The 17,613-nt window shown below is 68.7% G+C and overlaps 1 protein-coding gene across 2 annotated transcripts in view; it reads left to right on the forward strand.

Moving 5' to 3' along the window:
- Nucleotides 1-4,768: 4,768 nt before the first annotated feature.
- The window catches only part of LOC107499961 (mucin-5AC), a 58,507-nt gene continuing 45,662 nt past the window's right edge, over nucleotides 4,769-17,613 (forward strand). Inside the window, exons 1-8 of one of the 2 annotated variants that reach the window (XM_016124669.2) lie at nucleotides 4,769-5,030; nucleotides 6,372-6,593; nucleotides 10,954-11,132; nucleotides 11,449-11,550; nucleotides 12,575-12,699; nucleotides 14,397-14,552; nucleotides 15,410-15,519; nucleotides 16,474-16,508. In XM_016124669.2, coding sequence (XP_015980155.2) covers nucleotides 6,372-6,593; nucleotides 10,954-11,132; nucleotides 11,449-11,550; nucleotides 12,575-12,699; nucleotides 14,397-14,552; nucleotides 15,410-15,519; nucleotides 16,474-16,508 — 929 coding nt within the window. In that variant the 5' untranslated portion in view covers nucleotides 4,769-5,030. Of the gene's footprint in view, nucleotides 5,031-5,309; nucleotides 6,594-10,953; nucleotides 11,133-11,448; nucleotides 11,551-12,574; nucleotides 12,700-14,396; nucleotides 14,553-15,409; nucleotides 15,520-16,473; nucleotides 16,509-17,613 lie in introns of those variants that run through there. The other variant, XM_036225813.1, reaches the window with a different exon arrangement.

A 17,613-nucleotide genomic window follows, 5' to 3' on the forward strand; every position in this document is an offset into this window, starting at 1 on the left:
CCGCCCTCTGCCAGCCCCGCCGCCCCCTCCCCTCTCCACACCGGCACCCCAGCTGCAGGGGCTCGGGGAGGCAGGGTTCCCCAAGCAGGGGGTGCGGTGCGGATTCCAGGCACACTCCCTGGGTGTGGCCTCATGGGCGAGGGTGCAGGAGTCACGGTCCCGGAGCCTCTGCGGGTCACTGGCCCGAGTTCTCCACGTCAGTGCCAGCGTGTCGTCGGCTGCAGCGCAGAACGGCACCACCCAGGCCCCAGGCCCCCCGGGGGCACCTGTCCCCTCTCCAGGCGGCAGGCGTGCAGGCCGGGTGCTGTGTCTGCTGCCCCCCTGAGCCCAGGCCTGAGATGCAGCCCGCCTGGCCCTGGGGACAGCCGGGGCCCCACAGCCCTTCTGCTCGGAAAGCTGCGGGCCCTCGGGGGAGGAGGCGCCCGGCAGAGGCCTCGCTCTGTTCAGTTGCACGTTGGTAAAATTCACGTGACGCGAAACGTGCAGTGCAGTGAATTTGCGTCCTCCGTGTTCTGCAGCCACCACCTCTGTCAAGTCCCGGGTGCCTCTGTCACCGCAGAGGGAAACCCGTGCCCGGCGTGTGTGCGCTCGGGTGCATGTGCGCACGCGGGGTGGCCTCCGCCTGCCGGGCTGGCCTGGCCGCACCCAGCTCCGCACCCCCGGGGGCCGCGCCCCGGCACCTCCACCTCGGCGCCCACACCGGCCTCCCTCCCCGCGGTGCAGGCCCGGCACTGAGGGCGTTTTCAGGCCTGTGGACGTGTGTGCACAGAACTGCACGCGCCTTCACAGGGTGTCACCGAGGGCCACACGGGGTCATGGGCAACCGGGGTTTCGGGGGAGTCGGCAGGCACACGCGGTGCAGAGCGGCGCATGCGCACCGGCAGCGTGGTGTGCCGCAGCGGAGGGGACGGGAAGCTCAAGCTCCTGTGTGCGGCCGCACGGACAGGCCTGGCGGCCCCGGCCGGAGGCCCTGGCCGTGCAGGTCCTGTCATTCCTGTTTCCCATTTGTATGGTGAACAGGGCCTCATCTTGTAGCTTCTAAACTTATTTCCATGAAGCAGACATCCCTGAGGGAGCGCCACTTCTCACAGGTGTGAGCAGCCGAGGCCCCCCGGCTCTGAGTCGCTCCGGGGACCCCCACCGCCTGCACACCCAGGGAGCCCCGGGCTAGTGTCTCCCACCCCTCACACCTACTGGCCGCCTCCAGCATCACATAGAAGCTTCCCTGGGGCTCTTCGGCCTTCCAGACACCTGGGGTTGGTCGCTAGCCCTTGGAGTGCGGGCTGGGCGGCCGTCCGGCAGCGTCCACGGGCTGCAGGAGGCGGAGACGCCATTTGTCTGCAGCCACCAGGAGGCGCTCTGAAGCGCTGAGGACCCACTGGCTGGCAGCAGGATGCCTCTGCCAGGTATAGGTGGTGACGTTGCCGTCTGAGGACCCTGGTCCTCAAAGTCACCTGCTCGTGACCGTGGAAGCACCTGGGCAGACCACGCTCTGAGGGGCGCTGCGCCCGGCTTCCAGTCGCCAGCGACGGCGGCGCCCACAGCTCCCACACCTGCGGCCTCCCGTGCCGCTGCATGGATGCTCGTTCTCGGGCCTGAGACCCGGGCGGGCGGCCCGAGTGGCTGCCCAGGCCTCTGGCCACGTGTTGGCCTGCTATCCAGTGGGACCCTAATAGCAAGGGCTTGGCCTTGGGCAGCACCATGGACAGCGGAGCCCGGCAGCCAGGCGCTCTGGTCAGCCGTGGGTGTCTGAGAGCCCTGTGTCGCTCGGACATGGTGTCTGGGTGGCGGTCAGCGCAGCAGGGCTCTGCTGGTGCTGGCTGGGGCCTGGCCACAGGCAGTGCTGGTGTCCAGGGGCCCTGGGAAGCCACCCCTGCCCCACGGTGGCCCGACAGCTCGGCCCTGGCCCCCTCATTGCTCGGGGCCTCAGGCTGAGAGCCCAGGAGAAACTCCTGCTCGCCCGTGGCCAGCTCGGGTCCCCAGGGCAAGCTCCCTCACTCCCTCGTGACGCTTCGGCCCTTGCCGTCCCTCCGGACGACGCTGCCGTCGTGTGAGGGAGTGGGAGCGGCCGGGCAGAGCACACTGACCGTGACCAGAGGTCATGGACCGGCAGAGGGGGCCCTGCACTCTCTGGAGACGCTGTTGTGGCCACGTGTCATGTGACACGGCTCCCTTCCTCCAGGTGGCCCCACCCAGGTGGCCCCGTAAGCTGCCTGTGCCTCCGCCTGGGCCCAGCTGCCCCGGCCACCGCCGGCGCCTGGCGGCACGGCCACACACAGCCGTTTCGGCGGAGGGTCGGCCAGCCTTCCGCCGCCGCCGCCATCCCAGCTCAGGGGGCTTCCGAGGGGGTTTCGTGGTGCCCGGTGCCTGGGGAGTCCACGGCAAGCCACCTCTGCTGACGGAAAGGGGACGCGCCCCGTCCCCCTCCCCGCCCCGCCCGATGGGGCGGACGGTCGGCCCGCATCTGGAGGCCTTCGCGTGGCATCCTTGGGCCCCGCAGGTAGGAATGGGAACGGCGCGGAGGGGAGAAGCGGGGCGGCAGGGAGGGGGCCGTGAGCCGCGGGGGTTGGCCGTCCTCGGGAGCAGCCCTGCCTGGCCCGCGACTCCCCCTTGGCAGAGGTGTTCCCGTGTCCCTCACTCCCCGCTCCTGCCTTGGCCCTCTTGTGGCCACCAAGGGGGCAGCCGCCGGGGCCGTCAGGCTTGGGTGGCTGTGTGTGCCCCGCGGTGCCCGTGGTGTGAGTGTGGGCTCCCGAAGCACAAGCCGCTGAGGGCGTCAAGTGTGAGCGGGACGTCGGGGCCGAGGACTGCCACCTCGAGCTGTGGAAGCAGGAGGTGGGCGGGGCACAAGCTGGCTGCTTTGTCACTGGGGCTATGGTGTGACGGGTCGTGGTCGCAGCTGCGGACCACGCGAACAGACTCGGTGCAGGTGGCAAAGGGCGGCAGCGGCCAGCCCGGCTCGCCGAGGCCCCCCTGCCTTCTGCGCAGGGTCTCCGCGGGGCCTGCGGCAGCCCCACCCCCCACAGCTGGCAGTGGGCGTGTCCAGGGGCATTGGGGGCGGGGCTTCTGGCTTTATGAGGTGCGCAGGGCTCCACGGTTGCCATGCCACCCAGGGGGTTTTATAGCCCTGGTTCTGGAGCCTGTGCTCAGTCTTGTCCGGACTGAGAAAGGAGCGTGACTGCTTTTTTTTGTCTGTCTGAGACGTGTTGTGATTGGTTACAGGAGATTGAGTCTAGTTGGTAGGAGGTAGGTCCTCCACGACCACTCTCAGCAGAGGACCAGCAGGTTCAACTTCAGGGGCCTGTGGCTAGTCCAGGGCCCGGGGCAAAAATAAGGACTCAGAAGCTCCCGGGTCTGTGTCCGACAACGGGGTTCAGGAAAGTGCAGAGGCCGTGGTTTCAGGAGGAGGCCGATGGGGCCGCCCGAGGCAGTGCCATGCCCGCCCGTGGGTCAGCGGCTTGTCCCAGGGAAGGACAGGCGCAGGGTGAAATGGGGCACGGGGAGAGGCAGGGGCGCGGACAAGCCAGGGAGCGAGGGGACGCAGGCCCCAGACGCTGGCTCCCTGAATGGTGAAAGAGAGTGCGCAGTGTGTGCGTGCGGGGTGTGTGTGCGGTGTGTGTGTTGTGTGTGTGTTGTGTGTGTGTGCAGTTGTGTGTTTGTGGTGTGTGTGTGCAGTTGTGTGTGTTGTGTGTGTGCAGTTGTGTGTTGTGTGTGGTGTGTGTGCGGTTTGTGTGCGCAGAGTATGCGTGATGTGTGTGTGCGGTGTGCGCGGTGTGTGTATGCGGTAGGCGTGTGTGTGTGCAGTGTGTGTGTACAGATTTATGTGTTGTGTGTTTATTGTGTGTGTGCAGTTGTGAGTTGTGTGTTTGCGGTGTGTGTGTGCTGTGTGTGCTGTCTGCATATGTGCAGTGCGTGGTGTGTGTGCAGTGTGTGTGCATGATGTGTTTGTGCAGTGTTTGTGTGTTGTGTGTTTGTGTGTTGTGTGTTTGTGTTGTGTGTGTGCGGTTGTGTGTTGTGTGTTAGCAGTATGTGTGTGCTATATGCATAAGTGATGTGTGGTGTGTGTGTGTGGTATGTGTGTGTACGGTGTGTGTTGTGTGTTTTGTGTGTGTGTGCAATTGTGTGTTGTGTTTTGTGGTGTGTGTATGCTGTGTGTGCTGTGTGTTGTATGTGAGGTCGGATGTTGTGTGTTTGTGGTATGTGTGTGCAGTGTGTGTGAATGCAGTGTGGTGTGTGCAATTTGTGTATGCGGAGAGTTGCGGTGTGTGTGGTGCATGGGTGCGGTGTATGTGTGGAGTGTGCGATGTGTGTGGTGTGTGGCGTGCGTGACGTGTGCAGCATCGGCGGTGTGTGGCGTGTGGCGTGTGCGTGTGGGGCGGCGGGGTGTCAGCGGGGCGGGGAGGGAGGGCGTCCTTCCCAGCCTCAGTGCTGGGCCTGAGCAGTCGGGCGTCACGCGGTGCTGGCGAGTGGACTCAGACAGAGGCAGTAGGAAGTGGGGTCCCCGAAGGCCCGGCTCCAAGCAGTGGGGCCGGAAGTGGGTGGTCGGACGGCCTGACTCCCCTGGAGTGGCTCCCTGCCTGTCCTCGGGCGAGGCCTTCACCAGACGGGCAAACACCTTGGCCACGCAGACAGGGGGGTGCTCACCCGGGACCACCTCCGACTGCCCATTTCGCCCCAGAAGGAAGCAGAAAGTGTGCGTTTGTGGGCAGCCAGGTGTTTGGTCCAAATGTTGTGGACCTGATCTGACCGCCCAGGAGAGAAGAATTTGAAGTAGAAAATACACATTTTCCCTTCTGCGCACAGTCCAGGTGGCGAAAAGGACACTGGGCTTCCATCGGCGGAGCCGGGGCGAGCGAAGCCCCCGCCGAGGGGGCAGGCGGGCGGGGCCGGGGATCCCGCCACGCCTCACCCCGATCTGCTCTCTCCCAGGTTCTCCGTTCCGTCCTAAAGAACCAACTCGGAGCCAGCAGCCCCGCGCAGAGCGGGGGGCGCCCCGCCGCCCGCCGCCCGCAGGGCTGGCCTGCGGAGCCGCGGTGAGTGTGCCTCGCGCCCTCGGCTCCGGCGGGGTCCCTGCTGGAGTCACGCAGACGCACCGTCGTCGGTCACCGGGCACGTTTCAGCCTGCTCGCCCTGAGACGTGGTGCAGCAGGGAGGCGCACAGGCGCCTCTGCGCACGGCCGCACCCCACATCCACGCGGGCACCCCGCATCCCCGCGGCCGCCCCCCGCATCCCCACGCCCCCCCCCCGCATCCACGCTGCCACGCCCCCCCCCCCCCCCGCTTCGGCCCTCGTGCGGTTCGGGCTCCTGCTCGCGCTCACACCTGGCTGAGCTCGGCTGCGTCTGGCTCGGGGCCGGACACTCTCAGCACTCGGGCACTTGCTCCGCTGTGGGTTGTCCGGAGCCGGAGCCAGTCCCAGCGTGGGGGCGCCACACGTGTGTCCCCCTTCCCCCGCCGCGCTCGGCGCCCCCGGGAGCACACTCCCGGTCGAAGTCTGAACCTCTTCGTTTTCCTCACTGATTTTTTCCTTCTCCTCTTACGCCCTCTCCGTTATCTCTTCTGCAAAGTCCCAACAGATAACATCGTGTCCCGGCTTCTATTGTTTACGTCACTTGAATTTTTCTCACCATTATCACTTCTCTGGCCGTTCCAAGTCTGATGAGCCCTCGCCCTCGCCCGGCCGCGGGCTTCCCGTTAGTTGGCTCTTCTGTCCGCGCGGCGCCCTTACTCAGGACTCGTGGTTTTCATGCACACGTTCACCCTGAGTTCTGCCGCCCCCCGGCTCCCCAGCCTTGCTTCCTAAGTGTGATGAAGGCCTTCCCGAGAGTCTCGTGTAACCCACGTAAGCTCAGGGTCACTGTGATGATGCGTGTCCACCTGCTGCCCGTCCCCCCGAGAACCAGCGTGGACAGCAGCTGATGTCCGCACTCAGGGACACTCTCGAGGGAATTCGCAGCTCACCAGGACGGGTCTTAGGGCAGTTTTCGACTCCTCGGGCCCTTCCCAGGCAAACATAGCCACGCTGGCTCCGTTTTCTGTGCTCTGCCCCTGCACCTGCCGCCGCGGCTCGTGGTGGCCCGTCCCCACCCCTCAGCACGCCGCCTGCCCCTGGCACCGCGCTCGCCTCTCACGGCGGCTCTGGCACCCAGCTGGCTGGAAGGGGCCACGGTGCCCTCCCAGCCCCTGCACCTGGGTGACACAGGGCGCCCTGTCCCAGCAGGACTGACACAGAGCTCTCTGGAAGCCGGTCCCCGGGTCTGGCCTTCGGGGGGCTTGCGGACAACGCCTCAGGGGTTCCGCGGCCCCGGGGCTCTCCCCAGCTCGCTGGGGGGCGGCCCGGGCCTGCGGCTGCCACGTCGCTCCTTGTCTTGCAGATGGACTGCTGCGTCAGGGCCCCGAGCCCCGGCTCCTCAGAGAGAGTGGACAGGATGGTGAGGCGCCCAGCGCCGCCTCGCGTGCCCAGGGCCAACGGCTGGTCGCGGCCGCTGCACCCACTGCAGGTGCTGTCCTGGGCCATCTTCCTGGTGCTGGGCGGCGCCGTCTTCCTCATCTTCATCCCGCTGCTGCCGCACGTGTGGAAGTTCACCGCGTACGGCGTATCCTTTCCTGGGCCTCCGCCCTCCGCCCGGCGCGGGTCGCGACCTGCTCCCAGGCCTCGCCCTGTGCACCCCATCGTGGTGCGGCCTGCGCCCCACCCCCGCTCTCCTCCGTTCTCCGTGTCCGTGGGAAGTGCAGCCGAGTACCCGGGGGCGTCCGCCCTGCAGGGACAGCGCACCTGCGGTGACGGGGACACGGGCCCTGGGGGCGGGGCATGCAGACCTCGGCTGGCGAGGCTCAGGGGCTGGGCCGTCGCCCGGCGAAGCAGCGTCCGTCCAGTGATGAGGGGCGGTCTGGTGGCGGCTCCGGCGCGCCGACCCCGGCCCGTCGGGTGTGGCCGCAGCACCCGGCCTCCAGGACAGAGCTTTCCGGGGGGCCCTCACGTGGCTCGCTGACAGGGCCTCCCTGGGCGCCATGCTGCACGGTGCGCTCGGGGGCCACAGCCCTGTCCTGGCGGAGCGCGTGGGTGGGTGGGGGCGCCGTCTTGTCCATCTGTCTGGGCCTCTGCCCCTGTGGGCAGTGGCCGGGTCTGGGACCGGCGCCAGCATCTGGCCGCACGACGGCCGTCCGTTCCGCTGGCGGCTGCCACAGCAGGTGCCGCGGAGGCGGTGGCTCCCTCACAGAGCTGTGCCCCCACCCCCGCCCCGGGGCCGGGCGTCGAGATAGGGGTGTGGGCAGGCTGTGCTCCCCCTCTGGCTGGGGTCGGCCCCTCCCAGGCCTCCCGGCTCGCGGCCTCGGGGGCCTTGGCGTGTGGAAGGCCACTGCCTCTCCTCGTGTGCCTGCCGCTCCGCACGTAGAACACCGGTCGTCTGGTTTAGGGCCCATCACCGCAACCTCGTCTAACTTGACCGACCGCCAGGACCCTGTTTACGGATCGTGTCGTCCTCACGGGTCCTGGGTCAGGGCTCAGCATGTTTTGAGAGGCCCAGTTCAGCCCTAACTGTGGGTTTTGCTCATCCTATGACTCAGCCCCATTTTGCCCCGTGTTCTGTGTCCAGTGGTCACTCTGAGCGCGTGTCTGCTGCGTGGCATGGCAGGGAGGCTGGGCTCGCCTGCCCTGGCCACCCCCTCCCGGGTGGCCCAGCTTGTCCTAAGTGGTGGATGCGGGACAGCAGCTTGTCCTAAGTGGTGGATGCGGGACAGCAGCTTGTCCTAAGTGGTGGATGCGGGACAGCAGCTTGTCCTAAGTGGTGGATGCGGGACAGCAGCTTGTCCTAAGTGGTGGATGCGGGACAGCAGCTTGTCCTAAGTGGTGGATGCGGGACAGCAGCTTGTCCTAAGTGGTGGATGCGGGACAGCAGCTTGTCCTAAGTGGTGGATGCGGGACAGCAGCTTGTCCTAAGTGGTGGATGCGGGACAGCAGCTTGTCCTAAGTGGTGGATGCGGGACAGCAGCTTGTCCTAAGTGGTGGATGCGGGACAGCAGCTTGTCCTAAGTGGTGGATGCGGGACAGCAGCTTGTCCTAAGTGGTGGATGCGGGACAGCAGCTTGTCCTAAGTGGTGGATGCGGGACAGCAGCTTGTCCTAAGTGGTGGATGCGGGACAGCAGCTTGTCCTAAGTGGTGGATGCGGGACAGCAGCTTGTCCTAAGTGGTGGATGCGGGACAGCAGCTTGTCCTAAGTGGTGGATGCGGGACAGCAGCTTGTCCTAAGTGGTGGATGCGGGACAGCAGCTTGTCCTAAGTGGTGGATGCGGGACAGCAGCTTGTCCTAAGTGGTGGATGCGGGACAGCAGCTTGTCCTAAGTGGTGGATGCGGGACAGCAGCTTGTCCTAAGTGGTGGATGCGGGACAGCAGCTTGTCCTAAGTGGTGGATGCGGGACAGCAGCTTGTCCTAAGTGGTGGATGCGGGACAGCAGCTTGTCCTAAGTGGTGGATGCGGGACAGCAGCTTGTCCTAAGTGGTGGATGCGGGACAGCTTCTGTGGCCCAGCCGTAGGGCTCAGGCCACCTCGGGGACACACTGCACCCCTCTTTCCCACTGGCCCCGCTCCCCTCGGGCCCTGGGCAAGCTGCACGGGGGTGCCGAGCTCTGGCCACTGGGGGGCGCCAGCATCACTTGGCAGAGAGGACAGGGTCAGGTCCCCAGCGGGGAAGGGACAGCAAAGTCGGACCGCTGTCAGGGAGAGGTCAGCGTCCAGTGTTGGCTGACCCTCCGGGTCAGAGCCACTCTCGGCCGCCCGATCCACACGGCACGCCGCGGAAGGCCCTGGACTCCTATGGAGCTTCGTTTGGCCCGGACGTCCCGTGTTGGGGCCAGAGGCCGCGGGAACTTGGACACATGCTGGAGGAACTCGAGCGGGGCGGGGGAGCTGGCCCCTCCACTGTGTCCGCAGGGCCGACGGGCAGTGGGAGCCCCGCTGCCCCCCCTCCCCGCTGCGTAAACAGGACGAGAGGTTACAGTGTGACAGGGCACGCCCCAGCTGGCGGCCTCCTCCCTGTTTGTTTACTAAACACAGATTGTTGCTAGGGGACCTTCCCGCCAGTTCTCAGAACAGTCCCCAGGGAAGGCGCCTGCCCTGGCTTGTGGTGAAAGTGTGACCTTGAACCCCTTCCTTTATCTCTTCGTGATGAACTTGAACCTAAGACAGTGTAGAGTCTTGCCTCTGGAAGAGGCAGCAGGGACCGGAGGCTGGGGCGGCCACCGTGAGCCCGCGCCCCAGGGGCCCAGCCCACCTGAGGGAAGGTGGCCGAGTGTGGGTGGGCAGCTCGCCTGGGGCGGCCCCTGTGGACCTTTGCGCAGCGACCTGCCCCTGGCCCTGGGGGTCTCCGCTCTCCCCACACGTTGTGGGAGGTGGCCCGCAGGTTGGGGCCACGCGGGAAAGTGGCCGCTGGCCGCCCTGCGGGACTTGGCCTGGCCAGGCTGTCCCCACGCCCCCGGCAGTGGCCTCGTGTGCGAGCCGGGCACGGACGCGGGCCTCAGTCCCAGCATCCCCAGCCGGGTGGGAGGGAGCCCCCCCCCACCGTCCAGCGCCGGGCCCCCAGCTGCCCCCTGGCCACCTGCCCGTCCGCTCCCGGCAAGGGCCATTCTGCTCCAGCCCCACAGGACGGGCCCGCACCTGGACCCAGCGCCGCTTCCTGCCGCGTGTCGGTCCTCGGCTGCCACCCGCCTGTGTCCTGCTGCTCAGGATGTGCTCCTGTTGCCCCAGTAACCACACAAACAGTGCCTCCTGCCTCCAGCTCACGCCTCAGGCTTCAGGGACAGGTGCAGGGGGACCACGTTAGTGTCACCGGCTGTGGCAGTGAGGCCTGGCCCAGCCGCTGTGCTGGAGCCTGGCCTTCGTCTGCTCAGCGGCTCCATAGGGCGGCTCCGGCTTTAGCCCCCGCCCCGCGCGTCTGGTGGCCATGGAAAGGTCTGGGTATCACCTTGTCCCATGTGGCACCAGAGGGGTCTGGTCAGCCCTGTGCCCTGCACATGTCCCCCAGGGCGTGGCTGCTTCTCAGCCGCCTCCCACCCCACTTGCCCGCCCCTCCCCCCCTCCAGCCCCATCTGACACCCCCCGGTGCCTCGCGATCGCCCGCCGCCCTCACAGTCACCTCACGGCCCACGGTCAGGGGGCCCGCGGCGCTGGCACTGTGCCCAGTGCTTGGAGGCCAGGGCAGGGATGAGCGCCGCGGCCGGAACCAGCCGGCACTCGAGTGCTGCTCACTGTGGACCTTGAGGCCGGTCCTTGCCCAGGTGGCCACACGTGTGAGCCCAGAGCCCTCGGTGGCTCCGCACCGAGGCTGGCGCTGCCGGGTGGCAGGCCAGGCGGAGCCTGAGATGGGGCTTCGTGCAGGAGGGCGTGCTCGGCCAGCGCCTGCTGGCCTGTCCAGCTGCTGGGGCCTCTGGCCTGGTGCTCCTCCTGGGCCCAGCAGCGCCCCCACCCTCTGGGACGCCCGTGAACCCGGAGGTTTCCCTCTGGCTCAGAGCTGACCCTGGGGAGCAGAGCAGCTGATGGGGAGGCCGCAGCCCTGTGCTTCCGGCCCCTTCTGTTTGGTTTCCATGGGGATGGTGTGTTGGTCCCCAGGGCAGAGGAGGCCGAGAGGTGGGATGTGAGGGTTTGGGTTCACCCCGGGAGCTGGTGTGTGTGGCGGTGGGGGGGCCCGCTCACCGCGAAGCTCTGGGCCGAGCCGGGCGTCATGTCCTCCCCGCCCTGCCCCCGGTGCCAGCGGCCTTCGGCGTGTGGCCTGGTGCCCACCTGCGCCGCGGGCCCGCCTGCCGCCCGAGCCCCTCCCGCGTCGTCTCGCTGCGGGGCGAGGCCGGCCGCGGGGTGCGTGAGAGGCCGACCCCCATCCCCGCCACTCGCCGGGCCCACGGCGCCCGGCCGGGGGCAGGGCCTGGACACCCGCGACTCCTTCCTTGACACAGCGCCCACAGGTGACTGGCACCTGTTTCTTTCTGTACCTCGTCGTCCACGTGGTGGCGATTTCCATCGACCCGGCGGAGGCCAACGTCAGGCACAAGAGCAACTACCGCCAGGCGGTGCCGGCTTTCGACCGCGCGAGGCAGGCGCACGTCATCCAGAACCGGTTCTGCTGCTTGTGCCAGGTCACTGTGTGAGTACGGGGCGGGGCCGGGGGCGCCGGGGGGCCTGCAGGGCCGGGGCGGGGGCCGGGCTCGGAGGGGCCTGCAGCCCCGTGCGCCGAGGGGCGCGGACGCCCCCCGCCGGTCGGGGCTGGAGAGCACTGTCCCCGGGGTTTCTCAGATGAGTGCCCGGCCCCCGGGTCACCGGGCTGGTCTCGACCCCGGGGTCTCAGTCCTGGAGACCCTGGGTGGGTGGCGCGGGGCCCTGGCACCGCGTGGCCGGCATGGCCACGGCAGGCGCCACCGCCTGCCGGGCGCTGACAGGCTGCCGCACTGACCCCCCCGCAGAGGCCCGAAGACCAAGCACTGCAGTGCCTGCAACAAGTGCGTCGCCGGCTTCGACCACCACTGCAAGTGGCTGAACAGCTGCGTGGGCAGCAGGAACTACTGGTAGGTCCTGGCGGGGCGCCCCACCCCCCATGCAGCACCCCGGCCTTCGCGTCCGCTCCTGAGGCGCGTGTGGGTGCAGCCGTGCCTGGCCCACTGCGCAGCACAGGGCTGCAGACCCCGCTCAGGCTTGGCGAGGGGCCAGCCCTGTCCACAGGGCGCGGGCTGCCGGGCTGAGGAGTCCAGTGGCCCCGGCCCCTCCGCCTTCGGCCGGTCAAGGCCGTCGGTCTGAGCACCGAGGATGCGGCCGGGGCTGTGCCAGGAGCAGGCATCCAGCCGCGGCTGAGAGGCAGCCCCGCCCCGTGAGCCCTGCGGGGTCAGCAGGGCTGTCATCAGCCTCGAGCTGCATGTGGCCGGGAGAGACGAAGCGTGCTCCCCAGAACCCCACAGCAGTCTTGGGAGGGGCAGGCTGGGCTGGCGGCCGTGTGGCCGCCAAGCTGCTGTCTAGGCGGAGGGTGGACAGCGGGCCCCAGCGCTCACCCGCCGTGGGGCAGCAGAGGTGCAGCCCTCAGCTGCGCGGGGGATGCCACACTCCCCCCGCACGGGGGCCCGGGGCCTGCACTGAGAACGCTCCGGGCTGAGCCGTGGGCCTGGGAGGGACCCAGGACGGCCCGTCCCGCCCCCCCTGACAGAACAGGGGCCGAGAGGTCAGCGGCAGGTGGACCCCAGTGCTCAGACTGCAGGGCTCCGTCACCCCCATACCCAAGGCTCGATGTCTGATCAGCTGCTGGGGGACGAGGTGGGGTGTGTGGCCCGTGAGAGGGATGGGGTGGCCCAGGCGGCCGGGGCAGGGTCCCCCGTCTCCGAGCCTTGCTGGGAGCTGGGAGTTCTCCACGACCCCTGCCTCGGGCTGGGGGTTAAGTATAGTCACATCTGTCGTCGGTCCTGAGGCAACGGGGCTGTAGGCAGGAGCGGGGTCCCTGACCGGTCAGGTCCCCAGAGCACTTGGGAGACGCTGGAAGCTGCGGGGCAGGGCGGAGGGGCGGGGCGGGGCCCCGGGCGCCCCCTGAGCCTGCGTCCCCCGCAGGTTCTTCCTGAGCTCTGTGGCCTTGGCGCTGGCCGGGATGCTGTGCGTCCTCGCCATCCTGGCGTGCATCTTTATCCAATACTTCGTTAGCCCCACGTGGCTCCGCACGGATCCCAGCTTCAGCGGTGAGTGCTGCCCCCCCACTCCGGGGCTGCCCCCCCCCCGGCACTGCCCGGCCCGCGCCGGGGCCCAGTGTCCACACTGGAGCCCAGCAGCTTCCCCAGCACCTGGTAGCAGCTGCACAGAGTGAGGTCTGCACCCCACGCCCGCATCGGGTCGTGGGCGCCGTGGGGCCGGCCGGCGGGGCCGTGGGGCCAGGGCCTGGGGCGACAAGTGAGTGCAGGCTCCCGGGCCCCCACACAGCTCACTGCTCAGCGGGGCCCGGAGTCTGCCTCGGGGCCGGATGCGGCTGTAGGGCTGCGTCCCGTCCTCGCCGTCCTTGGCCACAGTCCTGCGACTGTCCTCTCGCTTGGAGAGGGGTCTGGGGTAAGCCCTCCTGGGCCTTCCAGCTGGCCCCGCACCCAGTGGGGGTCCTCGCAGGGACAGAGGCCACGCAGACACCTGGCGGGGCTGGAGGCTGAGGGCGCAGGAGCCTCAGAGGGGCCTGGCCTGGCCGTTGCCGGCCCCGAGGGCGAGTGCTGCCTGGTTTAAGCTGCCGTCTGTGGCCGGCGTGTCGAAGCCCAACGCCGGCTCGGGGGGGCCAGGCGGAGCTGCGGCCGCTGGCCCCGGGGCCGCGCGAGGCCGCTCCCCACAGTGCATGGTGCCCGTGGAGGAGGCCTGCCGGGCCTCTTCACTTGGCCCAGAACATTCCAGGAAGCCAGCCCTGCCCACGTCCCCACGGGCTGTCTGCTGGTCTCTGCGGAGCAGGGCCTTGGCCTGCACAGCGGGGGCCGAAGATGAGCCCGCCTGGTGAGGCTGAGCCAGCTCTCGGTCCCTGGGAGCTCTCGGCTGCCGTCCGGCTCAGAGCCCGGCCACCTGGTGCTGACGGCAGGGTTCCCCGTAGCGGGGTGTCCCCCCAGGTGCACAGTCACCCCGGTCGCCCGCCCCACACCTGGCTCCTGAGACCAGGTCCCACTCAGCAGGGAGGGCCACCATGTCCGGGCAGAGCCAGCCTTGGAGGCCACTTCCTGGGCTTGCCATTCTGCAAGTCGCAGGGCTCCTGCACGGCCGGTTTCCCTGGACGTTGCTCGCACTGGCGAGTCCGGCCTGGTGCCAACACGCTGCACTGACCGCCCTGGGTCCCAGACCCTCCCCCACACCCCGAGCGCTACCCGCAGCCCCAAGGACGGCCAGGGAGGGCGGCCCCTTGGGGTGCTGCGTGGGGGGCCAGGCTCAGGGCCCTTCCTGGGCTCCCCCGTGGAGCAGACCAGCTCCGCCCACCCACGAGGGGCGTCACGACTTTGCTTGCACCTGACTTCCTGGGACACTGTGGCCCTGGGCGTCCTGGGGGCTGTGCCTGGAAGGGCCCAGCAGTGGCTCAGACCCCGACGCTGCTGGGCGGAGGCCAGCCTGGAGCGAGCTGGCCCAGCGTGGCCGTGGGCCTGCAGAACACAGTGGGTGCTGGGGGGCTGGGCCGAGGGTCTGGGCTGCGGGCTGCTCAGAGGTGCCCCCGCCCAGCCTCCCCCCAGGCCCCTTCGGCGGGGTCGTGACTCCGTCGGGGTCGCGGGGTGCAAGGGCACGCAGCTGGGGCAGGCATGCGCCTGGCGGGGAGGCGGCCCCTCGGGCGGGGCGTCCCCGCCGCCCCCGCCGCCCCCGCCGAGCCTGCCCCGCGGTGCCGGCCGCGGAGCTGCTGGCCACACGCACGTCTCCCTCGCGCCCGCAGCCGTCACCAGCGCCAAGACCTGGCTGCTGTTCCTGCCTTTCGCGGCCGTGAAGACCAAGGCCTGGGTGGTGCTGAGCATCGGCGTGTTCGTGGCCCTGCTGACCGTCTCTGGCCTCGTGATACTCGGACACTTGTTCGTCTTTCATCTGTATCTGAGTATGTGCCCCTGGCGTCCCGTCCGACCGGCCCGTCTCCGTCCTCACGTGTGCGTTCTCGGCCCCCCGCCGGCCTCTGCCAGATGACACCCCAGGCCCCAAGCACAGACCGACGCCCCGAGGGGCAGCAGGGCAGGCCCCGTCCCTGGCTGCGGGGCACGGGAGGGGTGCGGGCAAGAGGGCGTCGCGGGGCCAGAGAGGGCGCGGCGAAGATGCTCGGCTCGGTGACAGTGTGCCGCGGGCGGACACGGCACTGGAGGAGCCGCTCACGCCCCCACGGCCACGCGCGGCTCTCAGCGTCACCGTGTCCGTGAACGGGGCGGCCTGACGGCCCCGCCCGGAGCCCGGCTGAGGCAGTCGTGGTGGCTGCTCCCTAGGAGGGGGTGGTGCCGGGGGCCGCGGCAGCTGGCCCAGAGCGGGGACGTCCCCAGCTGAGCCTGGGAGGGCACAGAAACAGCGCCCAAGGCCCGGGCATCCGAGGCTCTGCCCACAGCTCCGGGGTGCACAGGGCGGGTGCCCGGCCGGGCGTGCGGGGGCCTCAAAGCAGCAGGCCGGTGCCCCCGTCACGGCCAAACTCAGTCGCACACTGGGTGTGGCGCCTGCCCCAGGCCCTCCCCTGCTTTGTGGGCGGGCCGGGCCCGCAGGCCTCCAGCGGGCGCCAGGAGCTGCCGGCCACTGCCCAGAAGCCCCCTGGGCTTTGGAGTGGCCGTCCAGTGGCTCTCAGCGCCTGGGTGGGTTGCTGCCCGACGCCCGGGCGCGGCCCTGGGCTGGGCCGTGGCGCTGTGCGGCCCATTCGTGCTGTGCGCACCGGGCACAGCCGATGACCGGCGACGGCCTGTCCCTCCTCTCTCCTCTTAGTGTCCAGCGGGCTGAGCACCCTCGAGTACATTACGCACGGCCACAAGCAGCAGGGGCCCACCGGCCCGCCGCCAGTGAAACGCTCGTCCTCCAAAACGGAACTTCCGCAGGTACCGACGCGCCCTGCTTCCCCGTCCTCACGCGGCCGGGGCTGCGGCGAGGCCCACGCTCACCCGCGGGGCCGGGGCCCCTTGGCCACAGCCCTTTGCTCCTGTGTGGGCACAGTCCCGTGGGTCTGCGTGCGCGTGAGGGTGTATCTACATGTGCGCGGCAGTCTGTGTGGGCCTGAGCATGCGCATGTGCCCACGCACACGCGTGTGTGTGGGTGCACGTGTGTGTATGCATGTGAATGCAAGCCTGGGCCCGCGTGTACCTATGTGTCTGTGCGTGTGCCTGTGGGGGCACACGTGTGTATGTGGACGTGTGCGTGTGTGTGCGTGTGTGAGTGGGCGCACAGGCGGGGCACATGCATGTGCCTGCATGTTTCCGTGCATGTGTCTTGGTGTGCGCGTGTGCATGCGTGAGCATGTGGACACACACACGCGTGCGCGCCGCTGTTCCCACGTTCACGCCAGCAGCAGGCTGACTCCCTGAGGCCCGCGCGTTTCCGCGGCTGCCGCCCAACAGCGCCGGAAACACTCGCTCCCCCAAGGGCAGTGTCGGGACGCAAACATAAGCCGCAGACAGAAATAAAACATGTCGGTCAGAATCCGTAACAAACTGTCGAAACTCAATTATGAGGAAGCGACCCAGTTTTTCAGACGGGCAGAAGATTTGGACCGACCGCTGGCCGGGATGGGCCCGTGGGTGCCGCCAGGCGTGCTGGGGGCTGGCCGGCCGCGTCCGGTGCGAGGGCCGCGCGGGGGGGCCGGCCGCGCCCCGCGGGAAGCGGCCCGTCGCCCTCTCAGGGCCTGGCGCATGTCTGTCCTGGGGGCCAGCAGCCCCGTTCCTCCCAGGGCCCGGGCGCCCGGAGTCGACTGAACACGGCTCGCGCTTGCTGGGAGGTGGGCCGGGTGGCGACAGCTGCCTTTTAAATGTCGTGTGTCTTCTCCGATTCCCCACAGCAAACGGATTCCAGCCCGAGTCCAGCTGCCGGCAGGTAAGTTGGGACCCCGCGAGCGTGGTGTTGGGGAGCGGGCCTTGGCCGGCGCGCCTCGAGGGCGCCCTCACTGCAGGGCTGTGCGCACGCCCGCCACACGCCCAGCTGGGCCCCTGATCCCCCTCTGCTGCCTTTGCCTTTGATTCCCGGCCATCTTCCTTTCGGCACTCGCTGAGGTAGGGGCTAAGTTGCTTCGTCACGGCGTGACCATGGGTCGCCATGTGACCTTTCCTCGTCAAAGACAAAGGCCCCTTTCCTGATCCCCCCCACCCCCCCAGTTCCCACGGACCTGGCTCGGTTCCCGGACGCTGGCGAACCCTCCCTGCTCTGCACCCCGCAGCCACGCGCGGTTTCCATGGCAAGGTGTCCCTCAGCTGCCTTGTAACGCCTGGTGGGCGAGTCTCCCCTTCACCATCTCGTCTTCCGTTACTCTTGACGATTCTTCACATAGTTGTTTTTCCGCGTCGGCTTCGCACGCACCTGGTGCAGTTAGTGCCAGGAGTGTCGGGGCTGGGCCGGACTCCCGCGCACTGAGCTCGGCTGTGCTCGTGGAGGACGCGCTCGTCCCTCAAGCGGAAGCTTGGCCGGAGCCCTGCGCCCGGCGGGTCTCACCGCCGCCTCCCAGCAGCGTTTGCTGGCTTCCTGTCTCTGTGTCGCGTTCTGGCAATTCATGCCGAACGCTCATACCCGTTACGAGGTCTGCGGTCGGTGACCTTGGGTGTTACAGCTGGACTGTGTCAGGCGACCGGCACGGATGGACGCTGAGTGCGCCCTGGCTGCCCCCGGCCGGCCGGCCGGCCCGTCTCGCTCCCTCTCCTCAGGCCTCCCTGAGCAGACACGAGCTGGGGAACCCCGGCGACTCCTCCGTGTTCCAGGGGAGTCGCATGTCCCTCACTTCACAGCGGAAGCTGGACATGACCGGGCCGGGTGGGCAGGGCCTGTCGACAGCAGAGTCGAGCACAAGCTCGGCCTCTCGCGACACATGGAGCGGAGCTGTGACTCCAGAGGAAATGTCCGTGAAGGAGGCGGCAGGTGTGGCCACGGCGGTCAGCTCGAATGCCTTCGGGCACCGCTGCAGCCGCCGCGTCCCCCGCCCACCACGAGG

Source organism: Rousettus aegyptiacus, unplaced genomic scaffold (genome assembly GCF_014176215.1).
Source record: "Rousettus aegyptiacus isolate mRouAeg1 unplaced genomic scaffold, mRouAeg1.p scaffold_m13_p_8, whole genome shotgun sequence".
NCBI lineage: Eukaryota > Metazoa > Chordata > Mammalia > Chiroptera > Pteropodidae > Rousettus > Rousettus aegyptiacus.